Source organism: Cavia porcellus, unplaced genomic scaffold (assembly GCF_034190915.1).
Source record: "Cavia porcellus strain 051 isolate PalLab524CR breed Dunkin Hartley unplaced genomic scaffold, mCavPor4.1 scaffold_11, whole genome shotgun sequence".
NCBI classification, from domain to species: domain Eukaryota; kingdom Metazoa; phylum Chordata; class Mammalia; order Rodentia; family Caviidae; genus Cavia; species Cavia porcellus.
The window spans coordinates 43369751-43391475 of NW_026947494.1; the positions used below are offsets into that span (position 1 = coordinate 43369751).

The window sequence follows — 21725 nt, forward strand, 5'->3', positions numbered from 1 at the left end:
ATTGTTACAATTGTTTTATTATATTGTGGTTATTGTTGTTTATAAGTTATTCTGTCTAATTTATAAATTATTGGGGCTGGGATTTAGCTCAGCAGCATAAGCGCCTGCCTTGCAAGTGTGCGGTGGTGAGTTCGATACCTGGTACCGATAAAAAACGAAAAAGACAAAAAAAAAAAAAAAAAAAAAGAGAGTACCATACTTTACCATTGATATGTATGTATAGAAGAAAGAATAGTACAGTATATTTGAGGGTGAGTACTATCCATGGTTGCAGGTACCCACTGTGGGGGTCTTGGAACATGGCCACTGTGAATATGGGGAAAATACTATACTCTATCCTCCCCTAAAATCCATTTTATTTCTGTATAAAAACTACTCAAAAACCAATGCCTCTGTGATGACAGGCACCAACATTATCCCTGTACCATGAATAATGTGTTGTGCTAACCAGGAATTCTCTCAATTTCCACTCTTGAAGAGCAGGTAAATCATTTCCTCCGTTGGGATCGAGCACTGAGGATTGCCATGTGAATCCAGGCATGTCTAACATTCTCTTTGCTGAGTTCTATTCATAGAAAACTTTGGCCTTGCTCCAAGTCTGGGTCACATTGTTTGTGTGGAATGAGGATGTACTCTGCTTTTTCACAATAACAAGCCCATGTTTTTGAGTCATTATGGGAAAAATGTTTCCCACACCATAATAAGCAGAGTCCCCTTCATCACACCTGAGGTGTATGATTCCAAAGGACACAAATAAAATGTCCCCCAAGAAGAAATCCCAAAGTCACACACATTCCAGGTCCCTAGTCAGTAAACAATGGGTCTGAGAAGACTTGCCACAATGCCCAGAGCCTCCATCCTTCCCCAGGAAACAGACTGTCTTGTACATCTTTTCTACTTGCTTCAAAACACAAGGAACACCAAGTGCAGGCAGCCGGTCTGCACTCCAGGAAAAGAAAACATGCTGGAAGAGGTGAAAACTAACTTCTTCCCATCTGAGTTTCCACCCACCACAAAGTCAAATTTGATTAGTGGAGATCTAAAAGTTCACATGTGTCCTACATTTAAAAGTTACAATCCTGACACACAGGCAGTCTCTGTGAGAGTCACCAAGCCTTGTTGCAACCCATAAAGATGAGGAAAAAATATAACTGTCACCCACCAACCAGAGTTCCTCTGAAATTTTATCTTTCTTGAATAGGAACAAAATATGTAAATATAGCTAATCAATTCTTTTTTGTTTCACCTTCCTCTGATGATTGCCTTTACCCAGTGCAGATGCCAGAACAAGTCACCTCACAGCAGCAGGTGTTCTGGAACTTCTGTGCTGCATCTGTGTGTCGCTGTCTCCAGGCAGATTCAGTGACGCAGGGCCTCTGAAAGCTGCCTGCCCACGTGCCACTGCAGCGCCAAAGCACAGGATCACACAGCCACACAGCACCATCCCGAGTGCACTTCCTAAGAATGGCCACTTTTCAAGGATTTTCACATGAGCCATGTTGACATTATTGTTGTAAAGACAGTAAGGGAAGAGACTGTAGAAGGAACTACATGGGATAGATGAATAAATCATTGTTCCTTTTCTAACATTTAATTGGACTTAATTTCAGGCTGATAAAAAAATGCAAAGAATAAAAGGGAGAAATTCCATATCTCCTTTGTGCAGATGCCCTAAGTGTCAGCATTTTGTAGAATTTACTTTATCATTATCTCTCTTTCGATACATATTTTTCTGTTCTGCTTGATTGTAAGTTAGAGCCCTGTAAATGGGATGGAAAGGAAGAGGGCTTTTAAAATGCACTTCAAGAGAAAAGGCAGAGTCACTGTTAAATAACTGGATATTTTTTCTGTTAAAAAAATTTTAAACCTTCAAACAATTTAGAATAATATTTTTGTCTTTGACACCAAGTAGTAATTTAAAATTTCTAAAAAATATCAACTGGCAGATGAAACCAAGGGCAAAGGGCAAAGTCTTCACTCATTCCCACTCGCTTTGTTCCACAGCTGGCCCCGTGTATGCCTCCACTCCCCCGCTGAGATGCTCCTTCCTACCCAAAGACACTGGGAGACGGGCCTGGCTCTTCCCTCCAAACACCAATAACACAAATGGCCTAAAGTGGCTCCCACTTCCTGATGATCTAACACCACAAATCAAGTTGTTTGGTCCCCCAAGTTTCGCCTTCCTGCCCAAATTCTAAAAGTACTTTTTATCTTACATAGACACGATAGATTCAGAACATACCAGCCCCAAATATGACTGCAGCAGGCGTAAACATGCTTCCCCAAATACACATCTTTGGCATAGGATTGCTTAATGCTGGCTCTTCTGTAGACAGAAGACATGGGAAATGGCTCTGAAAAGTTGCCTTTACGTGAGAAAAATGTACATCTATAAGGTAAATCTCTATTAGCAGGTGCGTCTTCCTCTCCACATTGGAAAAGATAAAGACATCACTAAACACTTTTTCAGTGCTGAGTATTGAAGCCATGGACTAGCACATGCCTGGAAAGCTTGTCCCATACCCCACTAGAGGTTCTTATCCACAGAAAAGGCGCTGAGTTAATTCTGCATAGGTGTTTTTCCTGGTCATCTCCTCCTAATCCAGTTTGTTTCTCTACCCTTCTTTCTTAGTTTCACAAATGTGTAATAAATCTGAAGTCAAAAACAACTCTTGAAGTCTACTCTAAAAATCTGCTCATTTCTCTAAGTGATTTCCCACATATTTAATAATGCACATCTATGCATTATTAAATCTCTGTTTATTTTTCCCTGGTTAATTTGTCTCTTGTAACAAAAAGACTCAGTTAAGAACTATACAGGATAGGGAAAAGTATTTCTTCCATCTTGTCACATCTCTTGGTTTTCACCAAAACACTACTGCCCAAATTCATCAACATCTCAATGGCCAGACAGGACTAAATGGCTTTGGCTACACCTAATGATGAGCGCCACCTGTAAAGGAAGAATATTTGTCACAACCCAGTTATTTGCTAAACTGGGCCACCAAACCTGAAGCTAATCTCCCAGAGAAGAGCTGCAAAGACTTGGAGCACACAGTAGCCCCCAAATATGATAAGAACAATCGTCTGCCACCTGCATCTCTGAAGCCACCCCAAACCACTTGTTTCAACAGATTTTCTTTGCTCTTGTTAATATTGTTGTTGTTATTGCCTTTTTGCCATTTTACGAGACATTCCATATTCTGCTAATAAATTGTATGTTTGTTGAAGTTGATCAAAGTCCATTTTTTTCACTTTTTCCATAATCAAAGAACCATAAAATGCTACACATGATTTTGCATTTGTATGTTTCACTTTTGTTTGTTCCATGACACAGTTTCTCTGCAGGAGGCTTTCAAGGCAGAGACCGTAATCTCTCATCCCTTCAGTCTGCTTCTGCTGCCACCGTGTAGTATACATGCTCCAGACTCACTGCTCAACGATAAATGAATAAACTACTCTAGATTCACTGGTCTTTCCCTTATTTTTAAAATTAGACATAGATTTTCTATAAACCAATTGAGAAAATAGACCATTTTCAAGTTCCCCCAGTTCTTATATTATGAAACAACTTCATGAGAATAGTATTCAGAATCTACTTCTCTAATCTCAGATCCAAATGGTAGCTCTAAGCATTAAATAACTAGAAAGTTAACCAAGATCCTGGATTTCCGAGGTTGTTTACAAAACCAAGAATCTTACTGTTGCCAAGACTAGCAGGAGTTCCTGAACTGTTCAACATTCCTTAGGCTTCCTTTAAGAGGTGGGATTTTTTTTTAAAGGCAGCTTAAAATGTATTATATAAGAAAGGTATGAACGAGTTAAGGGGAAGCCACAAAGGAAGTGGACCAAGTCCCAAAATAAATGGCAGGAATAGAAAGCTAAAAATACCACACAGGGAAGTATGCCACATCTGTAGGACTCCCTTGCATTCTCCTTTGTACCTTTTTTTTTTTTTTTTTCAGGAGCATGCTAATAATTGTTTTGAGATTTAAATAGAACACTATTATTTGTTCTTTAAAAATAGTCACGTCTTTTGTAGATTTGAGAGTGCTTCAGAGGACATTAATTGAATTTCACACATTGCTATTTACCTTTTATGTACATCTTCAAGTTTGCAAAGAAGTAGGTTGCTTTTGCTCAGTTTCTTTATCTATTCATCTTAAATAGAATGCATAAAATACTTAAGTCTTGAAGCAACTAATAGACAATGAAATACCAGTGGTGTCTCTGTTCAGGAATACTTTTGTTTGCAAAGAGTTTGGTTCAAAACAGAAGCATTTTGCAAAATTTCATATTTGTTTGCAAATTCTGCATTGGGTGACAACATGACTGCAGCTATCTTTCCCACACAAAATACAAACGTAGCCACCTTTTTTCAAAATTAAAGATAAAATTAAGTTCATGAACTGAGGTATCACTGTATTTTGAGAACAATGAGGCTGGCTTCTATACTAACACAATTTATTCCTCACCTATAGGAAAACTTAATATATGGCAAACACAGTAATAGGATGCAATGTATACACAGAGCACTTCAAAACTCTTATCACTGTATACATAAGTCATTATCCACACTTTACATAGAGGCTACTGAGGGGATTAAAAGTGGAGAAAGCATCTGCAGTAAATAGCTAAGAGTGACATGGTGGGTTAATCTTGAATGCCTCTGATTCAATAACATGAGAGTCCTTGTCATTAAAATAGACAAGGACTATTTGTGTTTAAATTTGAGCCATCAATAGGATTCTCAATGCTTGCTTATTTGCTTTCTCCCTTAGTGTTGCTTTTAGGTCTTTAGAAGACTTATAATTGTATTTACATTTGGATTCCACACCTCCCACAACTAACGTGCATCATTCTTCCTGGGTATAAAGTTTATCTCCCACCACTCAATCAGCTATCAAATTATTATGGCAATTACTTTTTTCCCTTAAGAGAAGTTTGTTATGATAGATTTTAAGAAAATGAATTATCTGATACTAGGAACTGCCTATGTTGAGGTCATCATTGAAGTGTGTTTAATTATCACTTCCAAGTTGTTAATTCCTGTTTTTTCCAGACACAACAAAAACAGGAAATATTTACCAACTTAACAGGTGTCAGGAAATACTTTTGAAACCCTGGTGGCTTGAGCCACCTGACTGAAGCAGATAGCATTTTTATGCAAAGGTACAAAAGGTAAATTTAAAAGGTAACTAAAACTGTGTGCTTTATCTGAACTATCTAAGAATTCTCAGGGTGTTCTTCTAATGAACCAAAGATTTGTTCCATAAGAGAGATGGAACACTCAAAAATGTGCCTGTACCTTTTCTAGCATTTACAAAAGAACTACAATTGTCTGTGTTTTTATTGGCTTGCTATTCTATTTCCATACCTTACAGTGTCTGGATGATAAAGTGCATCTCAACACTATTAAAACAAAGGATTATGTTCGTAATAACCATCTAAACTACAATATTGTTTTTATGCTACAATTTAAATTTTAAAAACAGAGAGCACTTGGTCCTTCTTCCCTATTATACAATCAACTGTAAAATCTTCACAAAGTAGCTAAAAATATAATCAAATAAGTATAACTGATAATATCTTGACTTATAACAATTTGTGTAACTTTCATAAAACTAGATTAATCTCCTGGCATTATAACATTTTTCACCTATAATCTAGTAGAAGTGCTCTTCAGTAACCACCACTTAATTACTTCACTGAAATCACCAAAGCACCTCAGGCTTTCCAGAAAACACACGAGTTTTGACATCCATGAAACACTCTGAAGGAAACAAGCAAGCAGATCTGTCTCTGAAATGTACCTGACACTTACATTACCTCACAACATACAAAGGACTGGTACATTTGTTTATGAACTTGTTTGTACCATAACAAATTAACCTTAATTAAAAATTACTTAGATCAGTAAGCTAGCAAAGCACAATGATTGTTGTTGTTTCAGTAAATACAGTAAGTACAGTAAAGGTAAAATTTTTTAGGGAAGCAAAATATTGACTTTTTTTTTTGTCTTTCCTGTTTTTATTGGTACCAGGGATTGAACTCACGACTGCCTGCTTGCAACGCAGGTGCTTATGCCGCTGAGCTAAATCCCCAGCCCCGACATATGTTTTTAAAAATAGCTGACTTCTGACAGTTATAGTGGCACACACCTGCAACTCCAGTATTCTGGGAGGCTAAGGCAGGAGGGTCACAAATTCAAGCCCAGTCTGACTCAAACAATGTAGGGCTGGGGATTTAGCTCAGTGGCATAAGCGCTTGTCTGGCAAGTTCGATCCTTGTTGCCAATATAAGTAAATAAATAAATAAATAAATAATGTAAGAGGGCAACTCAGTGCAAAAGTCCTGGGTTAAATTTCCAGTGCTATGGGGGAAGAAAAAAAAAAAGAATAGAAAAGAAAAAAGCTACTCTCAAATTAGGGAAAAACGAGTCATGAAATCTAGGAGTCTGCATTCTGATTGTGGTTTAGGCAAGCAAAACAATCTGTGTTCCATCCAGCAGCCAAATACCAAAACCAATTATGTTGTCCACTATCACAGAGTTTGTTTCTTGAATGTCCCCAAAGGTCTATGTGTTAAAGAGTTGGTCCCCAGCTTAATGCTATTGAGAAATGGTGAAAACATTAAGAAGTGGAACCACGTTGGAGGACTTCCAGTCATTAGGAGTGTGCCCCAAAGGGGTCAATGAAACCCAATCTCTTCCTCTTTCTCTTTTGGGTCCTGGCCATGAGGCAAATGGTTATTCCATGCCACGTGCTTCACCATAAAGGCTGCCAACCCCTCGTCACAGGCCCAGATGCAATAAATCCACCAATCACAGACCAGAATAAACTTGTTGGTCCACAGCAAACTTTTTGTTTTTATGAGTTAATTTATGTCAGGTTGTCATTATACAAATGGAAATCTAACACACTGTGTCTATTTGGAATGGAAACATTCTACAGCGAGCACTACACATATATATATATATATACCTCATCATTTTTAGTGACTGCATCATATTTCATTCTTGGCTGTAGTGTAATTTCTTTAACCAATACCTTATCAATGACTTTTTCAAATTATTTACAGTTCCCACTACTACAAAATCATTGTAATATTTGTTGTAGATACATTTTAACATACGTAAAACTATTTTCTTAGAATAAATTCATAAAAGTAGAATCACTGCATGAAAAGTTATATACTTTTTACACAGGGAGGGAGAAGAAGAAATCATCAGACCAGCCTCCACAAGCATGCTGCTCACCATCAGGACTCTCCTGTGGGTAACCAGCACAGGTAGGGAGAAGAAGCAGCCAGCTCCACCCCTACAAGTCTGCTGGCTACCTTGGCCTTCTAGGACCTATAACCAGCACAGATCAGGAGAACCAATCAGCCAGTCTTTGAGAAGCTGCAAGCACCTGGAGAAGCCCACCCTATACCTCACCTCCCTGGGCACCTGAGTTAAGAGAAACCCAAGTGCCTGACCCATCCCCTTACACCATGGATGGGTAGTCAGCGCGGGAAACACCTGGGATTCCACAACCCATTTATCCAGAGGAACCTACGAAAATGTCAAGACAAAGGAGAAAAAGTCAATCTCTTACCACCAGCTCAAACAGAATAAGTCCAGTAGATACGGAATAAAGTGGAAATCACACACTTTAAATTTCTGGGATGATGACAAGTAAAGTAAAGAAACTAATTCATGAGGCTGTAAAAGAAATCAGTGCGGAAAATAATAGCTCAGGTGAAAAAAGAAATGACAAACATAATGAAAGAGTTGCTGAGAGTATCTAAAGAAGACATTGATTTAGCAAAAAAAAAAAAAAAAAAAAAAAAAAAAAAAAAAAAAGAGGAGCATAGGAGACTGAGGGAAACCTTAAATGAACAGTATAGAGAAGAATTGGAATTCGTGATACAGACTCAAAGAAATACACAGGAAATTTAAAACTCCATTGAAATCTGGCAAAACTAATTGAAAGAAACTGAAAACAGAGTTTCAGACCTTGAAGACAGAAGGTAATCATGAAAAGAAAGTTCTCTTAAAAATAACAAGACTTCAGGAAATAACAATTCAATGACTGCAAAATGACACAAAGAAAAATAATTTAAGAGCAATAGGTGTCAGTGAAAAAACAAGAGTCAACACAAGTGACATGGAGACTATTTACAGAGGAAATAGCAGAGAACTTCCCAAGCATGGGAAAAGGACCTGACATACAGATAAGGGAGGTATATAGGAGGACTCTAGCTAGCCATGACAACAATAAATCTACATCCAGACATACAATAATCGAGATCCCAGAAATTCAGCACAAGAACCGAATATTAAATACTGTTAGGAAAAGAAACAGATCACCTATCAAGGAAAACCCATCAGAATCATGACTTGTCAGCACAAACCATCAAGTCAAGAAGAACTTGGAATAAAGTATTTTGAGTCCTGAAAGAAAACAATTTCCAACCCAGACTGATGTATCCTGAAAAACTATCTTTCAAAATTAGTGGAGAAACAAGATACTTCTGTGAAACAGAACAACTGAATGAATTCATGACTACCAAACCAACCCTACAAAAGAGTACCAAAGGATATTCTAGAGAGACATAAAAATGACCATGGTTCGAGGAACAGGAGAGTGGGATCACCAACCAGGGCAGACAATTGAATGGAGGGGAGAAGTAGGGAGCTACCAGCAGGGAAAACATCATGGAACAGAAAAACCAGTGCATGTTGGCCATAACCATTAATGTAGATGGCCTCAACTCACCAAAAAAAGAAACACAGGCAGAGTGGACCAAGAAACAAGATCCATCAATATGCAGTATACAAGAAACACATTAACTCAAATGTAAATGCATGCTGAAAGTTAAAGGAGAGAAAACAATGCTCCATGTGACAAGGAACCAGAAAAGAGCAAAAATAGCTTGCACATCAGCTGCAGAATGGATAAGAAAGACATGGCATTTTTATACAATCGAAAACTAATCAGCTATAAAGAAGGATAATCATGAGGTTCTTATAGGTAAATGAATGCAGCTTGTGATCATGCTCTTGGGTGAAATGGTTCACACTCATATAGCTGAACATCATATTGTCTCCCTAGTATTAAAAAAACTGAAGGAATTAGTACAATCAATATTGTACTAATGTTCAAATAGATATTGTGAAAGTGAAAGGGGAGGAAACATCTAAAAAGGGAAGGTGGTAGCCTTTATTAATTCCCTATTATCTTGTTTTAAAAGCCTGTATTGTTTTGTTTTGATTTTATTCTGTTTGGTTTAATTTTATTATATTTAGTGGCATGAGCAGCTATTTCAAAGATAGTAAGATATTATAGCCATTGTTAATTTCCTATTATCATATTTTCATGTTCTGTATCACTTTCACCATTTATTTTATTTTATTTTTATTACTTTGTCTTTTTGAGACAGGCTCTTGATATGTAGTTTAGTTGGTCTTGAGCTCACTTTGTAGCCCAAGTTACTCTCGAACTCCCAACGATCCTCAGGCGTCAGCCTCCCAAGTGTAACCTTTTTGTTCTGATTGACTTTATTTTGGGGTGTTTTTTTTTGGGGGGGGTTGGTTAGTTTTATTCCCTTAAAAAAGTTATATACATTTTCAAATCTTTATAACATGCATATATATTAATATGAGACAGGGAAATTTGTTAATACTTTTATTTTCAAAAATTGAATGGATTAAAAGGTTATAATGATATGTGTTACAGCTTTTGTCACCAGGCTAAAGATGTTGTCACTAAATTTATTTGGGTCTAAGTGTTTTGTCTATAAAATAAGAAGCATAGACTAGAACTTTTTAAGTGCCATTTCTAAACCAAATAATTCAAATTTCCAGCAACTCTTGTATTGTCTATGGGCCTTAAAAGTATATAAATACATTTGCTTGGGAAGATTTATGCTCAAAAATCAATATATGTAGAATTTAATTATCCGATTCATGTAAGTAAAGCAAGTGATAGCATTGCTGAAGAAGTTTTTACCCTCATTTTTAATTATGAACTTAGAATCATACCTCTATAATCTTTAGAGGAAGGGTCAGAGAAAAGCAAATACTCTTCAAGTAAATAACGGTTCAGACTAACTACCTTTCTGTCCTTCCCAGACAACCTCTTAGAAAAAATGCTTACTTGTCATGCAGGTTTCCTACCGTACAGTTAGGCTCTGCCAGCCTCTCCATGGATGCTGCTTTACTATGGTTGCCAGAGACCACCTAGGGATTTTCAGTTCTGTGGTTTATCTCGAGGATACCTGACATGACTGATCGATCTTCATGAAACTCTTTGGTTCTATGAGAACATATCATTTGATTACTTCCTAAGTCCCTAGTTCTTCCATCTCCATTCTTCTCTTATGATCTTCTCCTACTTGTTTCTGCAGGCTCCACAATGCAGCGTGAAGTTTCTTTGACATTTTAACCCTGTCAGTTGCTTTAAATAGTTAAGAATCTCCAAGCAAAAAATTAAGCAACTGGTTAAGAATACAGCAATATATTCTTTTGTAAGACCAACAATGATTGCTTTGAAATATAGTTTAGCTTACTAATAAGCAAACATCTATTTCCCTGTATCAATGAGTCTCTAAGTATAGTCCCTGAACAATAGCTTGTGTATCACAGGGAGTCTATTGAGATGGAACATTCTTAGTTTCCACCTCAAACGTATTAAAGTAGCAATTCGTACTCTAACAAAGCTCCAGGTAATTCTGATGCATGCTAACACTGAGAATGACAGCTCTATAATGTATTCTTTCAAGCAAAGAAAACGTTTAACAAGTAGGATAACTGAGAGAATCACAAATAATTCTCCCTTTAAATCGCTATGAAACTTTAAATTGTGGATCTAGAGGCTTTACTCCTAAGGAGAACAAGTTAAAAAGAGGAAACAAAATTCTTCCCAAATTGCCTGTAACAAGAAATGACTGCTTATTCTGGTTACAATAGGAACTACCTTTACCTTTTACTACCATTGGTGATGTCCTGGTGCTTGAGGGAGAACCATTCCCTGTCTTTGTTGCCAGGAACAATTCTAGTTGTCAGATCCACTGACTATAGTATAGGTTCCTACTTTTCACAGTCACCTCACACATCAGTAGGCAAGGTAGAAAACAACCAAGCAGTAAGAGGACAAATGAAAAGAAAAGAAATGATACCTGTTTTGTAAGCAGCCACTACTCAGGGGGAGACAGAAACTTGTTACTTGTTTCATCTACCCATCTATCCATCCATTCTTCCATTCATTCCTCCACACAACTATCACTCCAGTCATGCATTCATCCATCTTTCTATTTAACCTTCTACCCATCTAGCTACCAATACACTCATCTGTTCATCTCAAAAATATTTATTATATTTAATTGATTTCTTTCCAATATCCAATGAGGTTAGGTCTCATCCAAGGCCACTGAGCTGTGGCATTTTCTTTTGCTTCTCCAATGTTTCCCAGAATGGGCTATTGGAATGCAAGAAGAAAATCTTAGGTCTTCTGTTGTTATTTCTTAATTCACCCTTTTAAAAATTTCTGGTTTAAGGGGCTGGGGATTTAGCTCAGCGGCATAAGCGCCTGCCTTACAAGCACGCAGTTGTGAGTTTGACCCCCAGTACCAATAAAAAAAAATTTCTGGTTTGAGTGTATGTGTCACATTGAACACAATGTCCTAATATTATAGTTTACATAAAGTTTAAAATTATATACTCCAAAAATTGCAATCAAAAAGGCAATCCAGTACACTGAGGATCAAAGATTTTTGGAGACCACTGCAATGAAAAACAGAATCAAAAGACTACAGAATAATGTAGAAGAGACAAATGCTAGTTTTGGGGGTGAAGAACTTAAAAGCTCCCCCTGTAACATGAATCTGGGCAGCTAGCAAATCTCCCACAACTCAGAGCAGGAGGGCCCACCTTCGTTTTATTTTACTGTCTGTGTTGTGTAGGTGGCTGTTTCAGAGCCAGGAACAACGATCAGTTTTGTCCCAGTTGAGCTCTTGCTCCACTTTCCTCAGAACCCAAAGGGACATTGGCCTGAGGCCTGGGATTCAGGCAAAGACAGTAGGTCTCTAAGTAAATTCACTCTCTAAGAACATATTCTAAACTTCACTGCACATAGGTGAAAGTAAAGATTTTCATGACTTTCTTTTTTAATTCAATGACAGTACGGAGTCTTTCAGTAACATAAATTGGTATCCCACTCACGGTCCGTTTCTACCACCTTAAAAGAAATTAATTTCAGCAAACCAGAGATGTTTCTCCTCATAGCCACAATTTTTAGCATTTTACCTATTACCTTAACACCAGGTGTGATCAAAAACTACATTGAATGTTTAAACTTTTATAAATTTATTACAAAAGACACATTGCTGTTAATTCCTCTCCACATACGCTCTCTTTTCAACACTCTTGTCCCATAATTCTTGTCACTTTTTGAAGCAGTTCTAGAAATCCTCTTCATGAGTGTCTTTACTTGTGCTGTTGTGGCTGCTTCAATGTACTGAACTGATTCAAAACATTTATCTTTTATATACATTTTTACTTTGGAGAACAGTCAGAACTTGCTTCATGCCAGGTTCAGCAAGACCTTGTGGCATAAAGACAGAGAGAGAGAGAGAGAGAGAGAGAGAGAGAGAGAGAGAGAGAGAGAGAGAGAAGGAAGAAGAACAAGAACAAGAAGAACAAGAACAAGAACAAGAAGAAAGAGGAAGAGGAAGAGGAGAAGGAGAAATAGGAGAAGGAGAAAAAGGAGAAAGAGAAAAAAAAGAGGAAGAGGGGTAATAAAAGGGAAGGAAGGTCTAGAGAGTTAGCTTAGCATGTAGGTCCTAAGTTCAGTTCCAAGTACCAAAAAATAAAATCCAGAAGGAAAAAACAAGTTTAGAATCTTGATGCTCCTGTATGAATTATCATCCAGTGTCCTAAAAACAATCATTTCAGAGCTTAGCTCTATAGCCAATCCATGACTCCAGAAGTATTTATTTTTTTGTTGCTTAAAAATTAATAAAATAGTTTAAAGCAGATTAATAAAGACTCTAAGTGGACAGATATATAGGTATCGGTTTTTAGGAAGATCTAAAAAATGAGTAGACCAAAGAAGTGAAGCAAAGAAACAAATATTCTGGCCTCTTATATTTAACGAAAGTTTATGTGTGGCAGGAAACTCAGTTGAAATGCTCATCCTTTAATGTGTACAAAAGGTTTCTTATTCACTGGGCTACAAGATTTAACAATTTAAAGAAATCAGTAGACATAGAGCAGCTGGGTCTTATTTTTTATTGAACAGTCATGTTTGCCCTGTTAAAACAAAACCGAACAGTTTATTCTGCTTACATTCAAAGATCCTCCCCCACACACATTCACATTTCTGTTGGCAAACTTCAAGAATAAAATATAGGTAAATACTGAAATAATTCTTAAATAAATTCTTGACTCCACATAAAATATTTCTGCAAGTATTTCCTAACGGCATGTAGTACACTAGTTCCATTTGGGCTAAAACATTCCCAAACATACTCCTGATTCCACTTATCAATCAAGTTTGAAAGACAAAAAGTATGAAAATAAACCACATTTTAAAGTTGGCATGTTTCTTGTTGGAAACTATTTTCCAAACCTCTTAAAAGATTATTCTTTACTTTAAATTTAAATTGTACCTAAGTCACGGCATTTTCTTTTAAGTAAATTCCCTACATTGTTCATCTTTTGACATTTTATAAATTCCATTACTAAAATTTTTAGGTTTCTCTTATGCTTATTACTATTAATATTATTATAATATAATACATTATTTTAAAATCTTATAGAGTTAATCCTTTCTAATCATTTAAGAGATAAGTTCATTTCCTCAAGAGAGTGATAAACATGGGTATGGAAGATCACTTGTACAAGCACATTTTTTAATAAAAATATATAAATATTTACCTCTATCCCTCCCCATCCCAATAGGCAGAGAACTTCCTAGCTCTATCTCAGAGATGATATTCTTCAAACCACTTATGGAAGTGTATGTTTGCCCTCTGCCTTAGGTCCATCCTTCAGATCCAGGGGACCTGAGAACTACATTAGCAGCCCTTTGAAACTGACCTCAGTTCAATGTTGTTGCTCAAATCCCACAGGCTTAAAACATCCCACTACCGCAGTGCGGTTCTGGTTTGGGTTTTTACTTTTCCCAAAGTAAATAATAATAATTAAATTCTATCGAAGTTACCACAGAGAAGATCCAAGTATTATAATGCCTCATCCTCACCCCTGCCAAATGGGCCATATGCATTTTATGGATTTTAATTAGTCTACTTCTTGTGACTGGATCCATCCAAGACATACTTGATCTCCAAAAATTACACATCCATATGTTATAATCTAGATAGTTCTTAAAATGGGTATTGGACAACCACTAAGACAGAACCTTCCCTTGGAAATCCTGCCCAGAATCAGCGTGGATTCAACCATTTCATTACAGGAGACTGAGCAGCATTCTTTTTCATGATGTCTTCTGTCATGGAATTTCCATCTCCAGATGCCATGTCATGATCTGAAATAGGGAGAAATATATATTGTATCCAAATATCTATAACTCACCAATCAAGCACAGTTTAATTTTGTTCTTTGGTTAATAGGATTTAAAGTAAAAATTTTAATAGAGTCCAAGATTCTATGGTCACTATATTGAACTACTCTATTATTTAGCACCCCCAACTTTGGTAGGATAACAGCATCTTGATTATTTCTCTTTATTACTTATCACCACCTGACATTATCTTATGTAGTATGTCTCTCTCTCTATCTCCCCCCCGCCCCGTCTCTTTCTCCTGTATTATCTGACTCCACCATTAGACTTCCAGCTCTATAAAAAACAGTAACTTAATGTCATATGCTATTGTATCCCAGCACTTACAACAGTCCCTGGAACTCAGTAGGCACTTGATAAATGTTTATTCTATTATAAATACTATAATAGATCAATGAGCAGGATTTTTATACTAACAGGTATAGAGAAAGGTTTGTTTTTGGATGTGAGTCAAAAAGACAGACCAGCAGTAGAACTTCCATAATGACAGCTCTTGCTTTACATACAGGAAAAGAATTGTAACAATCAAAATTTTCTAAAGCAAAAATTTAGAAAGAGACATGCTTGCTTCACCACTGCAAATCCTGAATGCTGTACAAAGATTAGAATGACCTGACACAAAAAAGGGTACAGATTCATGAAACATTTCAAATCTTCCTCTCCCCTCATCCCAATAGGAAGGTCACCTGTGAATCCCAGCCTTGGGACACTGGTCATCAATGAAATAAATTAAAAAAAAAACTTAAAAATGAGACAACTAGGGCAAGGAAGCCCACCTGGTCAATAGTGTTGTAGCCAGTGACAATGTATAAAGTTGGAAAGGAAAATGTCTTGCAGGCAGCGTATGAAAGGAACTTTTGGGAGATCTTATGATGGTGAAATTTGGGGCCATTTCTTCTGCTTTCAAAATGTGAGCCCAATAATGTTTGCATAGAGATGATATGAAGTCTGTAGTGTCATACTCTTTTCTGTAAAGTCTAGTACATAAGTTCAGGAAGTCTCAGTAGACTGTAAAGCTGAGCAGGGCCCTCCCTGGTAGCCTCTCCACCATGTCTTTAGGATATATTGCCCCTCATTCTAAACTTGACTAAAGTTTACCAAAATTATAGTAGTAATCTTTTAAATATCTTGGTCAGAAAAGAGAGAAAACTGCTTTTTCCATAGATTGCTAATAAACACCTCAGTATCTAATTTTGGTATAGAAATAATTCTGTATAACCTATAACGTAATGTCCAACCAGCAGTACAATATCTGTTGCTAAAGGATCTATAGAGTAGCTAAGATATTCCATAATCTGCAAACAAATTAGAGAGTGACAGGCTCAAGAGAAAGAGACTGCACAACAGTCCTCAGAGAAAAGACCAAGAAGTCACATTGCTGTTGTGCAGCAAGAGGGACACAGGTGAGACACTAGGAGTCTGTGTGTCCTGGTTTCTCTGAGACACTAGGACTGACGATTCCAAAGGCGCTCTCATGCCCTCCCAGACATTCCATCTCCAACAACTTCAAAGATTCACAACAGATTCACACGTGAGAAACTTACATGAGGAAGGAAGGATGCAAATGTTGCTCCTTTAAAGGTCTTTTTAAGCATGCAATTTTAAGAAAGCATAATACACAAAAGACAAAAGAAGATGTGACTTTTTAAGGCAACTAAAATACTGAAACAATAGCCTCAAATATATACTACAAGAAATCTAGTCATAGGCCGGGGATTTAGCTCAGCAGCATAAGTGCCTGCCTAGCAAGCACTAGGTTGTGAGTTTGATCCTGGGTTCAAAAAAAAAAAAAAAGAAAAGAAAAGAAATCTAGTCATTGGAGAAAAAATGTCTAAGTTTTCAGAAAACAGATCATATAGGATTCTAGTTGTTGGAGAAATGTGAAGAAGACAAGTAACTGCCTCATGGGTACCAGGTCTTTAGTTGGAGCTAATGCAGATGTTCTGGAATAGTTGAAGGCAGTGATTATGCAACACTGTGAATGTACTAGTGCCTCTGAATTGTTTACTACAAAATGGTTAATTTTATGTGAATTTTACCTTAAAAAATTCAGGTCTTAAAATCTAGGCTTTTGCTTTTCAAAAACTATCGGGACAAGTCATAAGTATTTAAGATGGCTGTTCCCAGATCAAATAATCACAAAGATACTCATCTAATAGGTTAAAAAAAATGGAGTTTGTGTTATATTGTTTGATCAAATTTTCCCACCTATATTTTGTAACCTGAGCAACTACTTTAAGGATAACAATACACAATGTATTAACCATTAGCACTCTCCTATTATATTGTTTTAAAATTTGTGTCATTGTTTTTTCCTCTTTAACAAACAACAAAAAAGATTTTCAATTTAAATTAAGGTTTAAGGGCATATTCATAGTTAACACTACTAATTCACTTAAAATCACATTTCCTGCTTTGTTTTAAAATGTTCAAGTTACACCCATATATAAGAAGGAGGTGAAGCTGAAAAAATAAGCATATTTGTCAAACATTTCACATTCAGATTAACTTGAAGTACAAAAGACCAGAATCAAAAACTAACTAAAACAGATTTGGATCATGATTTATATCTGAGGGGGAAAGTATAGTTTGTTGATATTAGCATTTTACAGGTTGTATATCTCTAACATCTGAATAAGAAAAACACATGAATTTATAAGCTGCATATGAATAAAAGAACAATTTAATTCATTCCCCAAATTTCAATCACAGATACTACTTCTTATCTTCTGCAAAACTCATAAAAACACATATTTGGAATTATTTCATTTAAATGCTTCCAATTGATTTAAAAGAAATGTTCTTTCTTTTTATCTTGACTCTTAAACCTTATCCAGTAAATTCTTAGCAGTGCTTTTTCTGTGAAGTTGGGAGAAGAATAGTTTTGTCTAATAAATATTTAAAGCAGATCACTGAAGAATTTAAGGAACTTTGTGTATCTCAGTTGGTTACTTTTATTACACATTTTTGGTAGTCAATCTTATATATGCTTCCTGTGCCCTGGATAACTGTATGAGAAATCATAATATATGAATCTCAAAAGTATTAATGGAAATCTTTTTAGAAAATAGCAACAGCAACCAAACACAACTTCCACCCACCTTTTCCCTGAGTAAAATAAAGAAAAAAGCATTAAAATCTATGCACTGATATTTTTTGAGTGATTCAAACTCAAAGTAAGACTATTGTTGCAGTGATACCAGAATCTATTCTTACCTGTGTGAGAGATAGACCTCCTGGTAGAAGATGTCGCTGCTGAATACTGGAAGAAGGGAAATATCAGACATTTGCCTGTCACCCTGTCACATATGCCTGACTGGCAGTTGCAAGTCTCTTTGCATTCGATCCCGAAGGTACCGTAGGGGCAGTCTGAGGACAGAGGAAGGGTTTAATGATGCAGTTGCCTAATGTGCATAAGCCTCCATCCTAGCAGCCCTGACTGATAGTGTTAGAATTTCATCCAAACTTACGAATCTTGACTATACAATGAAACTTCAAACTCAAAAGCCCAGATTCAGACTAGATAATGTATATCTCAGGTTTTGTATTACATTGTTAACTCTATCTGAAAACAATTACACATAACCAATTTCCTTGGACCAGTGTTAATTCTATTTTCTGATCAGATGTCTGTAGATTCTCACAGGTTACCTCTGTAACAGCTCAGTGAAGATGGGAAATTGAACAGATACATGCATCAGCTCCTCACGGAGTTTAAAAAGATGATGCTTTCTTAAATCCACTGTACTTAACAGTGGATTTACTATTTAAATGTATAGCAAAAGGCTTCAAAGTAACCAGGGCTAACAGGAGCTATCATCCTTGTTCACCATGAAACAATCAATCCTCAATCTGTTCCAAGTGTTATTAAGTTCTTTATCTGTCAGAACAGTAGTACGACGTACCTAACTCCCTCCACTATTAAAAGAGTTCACTAGTAAAAAATCTCTGCAAAGCTAAGATATGAGGTGATAATGAACAGGAAAGTTCAGAGTTTATCCACCCTGAGCACTCATGCATCTACCAAAAACTGAAAGCTTTTAGAGTTTCAAAGTTACTATACTTGGACTAAAATATACTACACAGAGATCGAGAGAACCAAGTAACTTATTAAGAAGGAATGGTTTTATGATATAAACAATATCTCAACAGAAAAACTAGTCTTTAAAAGACATAATAACATATGTGGAATATTTTATTTTATTGCCATGAAAATATCATAGTAACTATACAGTTGAATAGCGGTAAACAAGTTGTGAGACAGCTGAGTCTTAGCAAACTAGTAGTCCACAAAGTAATCAAGGTAGGTATTCACAAAATACACTTTTAAAGAGATTTAAATTTGCTTTTTCTTCAGTCCTTAAGATTACAGAGGACCTTGGTTTTGTACACTATCCTCTCTCCTAGGAGGAGAGGTTCTTAAAAGGAATCCTGAAAACACTCTTAGCAGAAAAGCACAAAGGACTGGAGGTGGACTGTGTCTACAGTGGAACTTTAGTTTTATTGAAAATTAAAATTTTAGCCAAATTCTAAGTTGTACTTCTAACCCTTCTCCTGAAGTACTGAACAGTACTTGACATTTGCTAAGTATTCAATTAATATGTTTTGGCTAGTTGATTGTTATCTAGGTAACACAATGACAAGTGTCTGAATACTCAGAAAAAACATCTGGATGTACAGCTAATGTATTTAATGGTTATATGGGTGTTCTGCACAAAAAGCTAAACAAGGGGCTGTCTAGAGCAAATTCAGAGTCTCTACCTGGAGTTGCTAAGGTTCTCGTGTTCTCATTATTTTCCAACAAAAAGAAAAATGTTTAAAACTAAACTCATTAGCAATCTGAAGGATGCCAAAAAGAACAAACTAAAACATATAATAAATACATTTCATTAACATTTACCTTGATCTTTCAATAGAATAATAGAGTAATAAAAATTCCAGATACCTTATAGTTTGGTTCTTTACCCTTGTGTAATTGTACATTTATAATCACTTTTACACAGGAATTCTTATACTAAGAGAAAAATGATCTGCTGCATATATTTGCTACATCATAGCATAAATGTGTTAACCACTTCCTCAATTTTTTTATGAAGAATTGTTTTCTTGGCTGATAAACTCTGTAATGTACAAAAAATGCAGAGCTATGCAGATGAACAAAATATATGTGTGTGTTCAGGAAAGAATATGTTCCTTCAATATTGCAACTCTTATTGGTTATAAGCAAAAATAAAATTATCTTAAGAAATCAAAAATATGCTTCTTAACTTTCCATAAATTTTATGGATGAAAAGTGATTTTCATGTTATGAAAGTGAAGAATTCATTAGGTTAACTTAATATGGAATGCATTCATTCATACAAGAAGACAATTGTATTAAATATGTAAAATATTGAAGTTATTTGGAAATTTTCTGGAACATTTTATACTTTTGACAGCTTCTTTGCATTGTACAACTGAAAAATGGCAAGATAGCCTGTGCTACAGCTTATAATAGCTCTTAATGATGAGAGTATAGAGTATCTATATACTATTACTATTATTATTATTAAATCACCACTCCTTTGACTCCAAACATTTTAAGTGTTAAACATTTTAAAGTGGAGGCTTAAAGTTTAACTTTTTACAAATGTTTGTGTCCTTTAACTATAATTTATATCTGGCAAAGTTTTCTGTGAGTTTATAAAATAAACTTATTATTTACTGATTTCCAATACTTACATTTTTTTCCATTTATTTTTTTTATCCTGCACTGCCTACTAGTTTTCTAAGTAACCAAAATCCTTATAAAGTGCAAAGAAGTGTTTTGTACTTCAGAGGATATTTTTTAAGAATATGAGTTTTTCTGTTAGATGACTCAAACCCACTGTATTCCATAGAATGCATTAGTGTTCAGCAGCTAGACCTGATCTTGTGAAAGGCTCTCCATCCCGTCACCCTTTCAAGATCAAAGCACAAAATCCAGGGGCTAGAAATCATTCCCAAGAGGTTATCTAGTGGGACCTCTATAATCACTGCCTCGCAGGAGAGGAGGCACCTAAACTATTCACAACAAATTACCTGTCAAGTTTCTAAGGTTTTCCAGAAAAAGAAGTAACACAATATTCCGTTGAACTTTCTTTTTTAATCTCCTAAATATAATGTATGGAATGCTGCACTTTTTTTCTAAGCTTTCTTGCACACTGGTTTTAGTGACTGCAGAATTCTCCTCCCTGCTCTTACTAGGACAACAGCTGAATGAGACATGCATTTTCCCTTTTAGTCCAAAGGAGCAAAGCCACCTCACCTCCCAAACTGGCTAAAAGCCCTCAGGGAGCCCTGTACAGGGGTGGGGAAAGCAAGAGGTCACTCTTTACCTTTGCAGATACCAAACTCGTCACCAAAATCATCTTCCTCACTGTAAAATTGACACCTCAGCCCTGGGCCACATTTCATGCCATCCATGCCTGAGACTGTGCGGTAGCAAGTTTCTCCCAGCCCTGCAGCACACACTTGGCAGCAGCCACAGTCATCCAGCACTGTCCTTTTGCAGCGTTGGCTGCTTCTGCACTCGCTATTGTCACAATGTTCTGGGCAATCCACTGCATACTTAGTGCTCCAAGCCACTGTCAGATGTGCAGGTACAAGGAGTGTGGTCAGCAGCAAGAGGCTCCTCATGCTTCCCTGCTGGCTTGGGCTCAGCTCCCTGCGTTGTGGTCTTTGCTGTGGGAAGCAGCCGTCCAAAGTGGTAGCTGAGCCTCTCTGCCTACACGTTTATCAGCTTTATACACTGGGTTGCCCGTGTGCTTCCCCGTCATCAATTTCCTCAACCCAGCAGCAGCGCTGTCCTCCTGCCAGCCTCTCTTGTTTTAGTTTATGAAATCCAGGATGAAGGCTGGATTAACACGCTGCTGCCATCCAGGAATTGAAAAAGCCCAAGCTGATGTCATCTGTTATGTTTAGATGGTTGTTTTGCATGAAGGCTGAAAAACTCACTCACATCCGTCTTAAGGGCTCAAGGACATCTGTGAAGGGGGAATAAAGAAGGTCAAATACCCGCTTCAGGACAGGAATTGTTCTGACACCAACATATCACTTGGGGTGTAGCATTGTCTCAGAGTCTCTGCAGTCAGGAAGAAAATGATAATGACATGAATCATCAAGACTGAAGAAGCTTCT

General features: G+C 36.6%; 1 protein-coding gene across 1 annotated transcript; it reads right to left on the minus strand.

The window, feature by feature from the left end:
• Positions 1 to 13259: 13259 nt before the first annotated feature.
• On the minus strand, positions 13260 to 21520 carry Esm1 (endothelial cell specific molecule 1). The gene is made up of 3 exons (XM_003470171.4): positions 20924 to 21520; positions 17784 to 17936; positions 13260 to 14531 (listed from the first exon to the last, which is right to left on the minus strand). Exons 1-3 carry the CDS (start codon positions 21222 to 21224, stop codon positions 14431 to 14433), a joined length of 555 nt encoding a protein of 184 aa, XP_003470219.1. The 5' UTR covers positions 21225 to 21520; the 3' UTR covers positions 13260 to 14430.
• Positions 21521 to 21725: the final 205 nt, after the last annotated feature.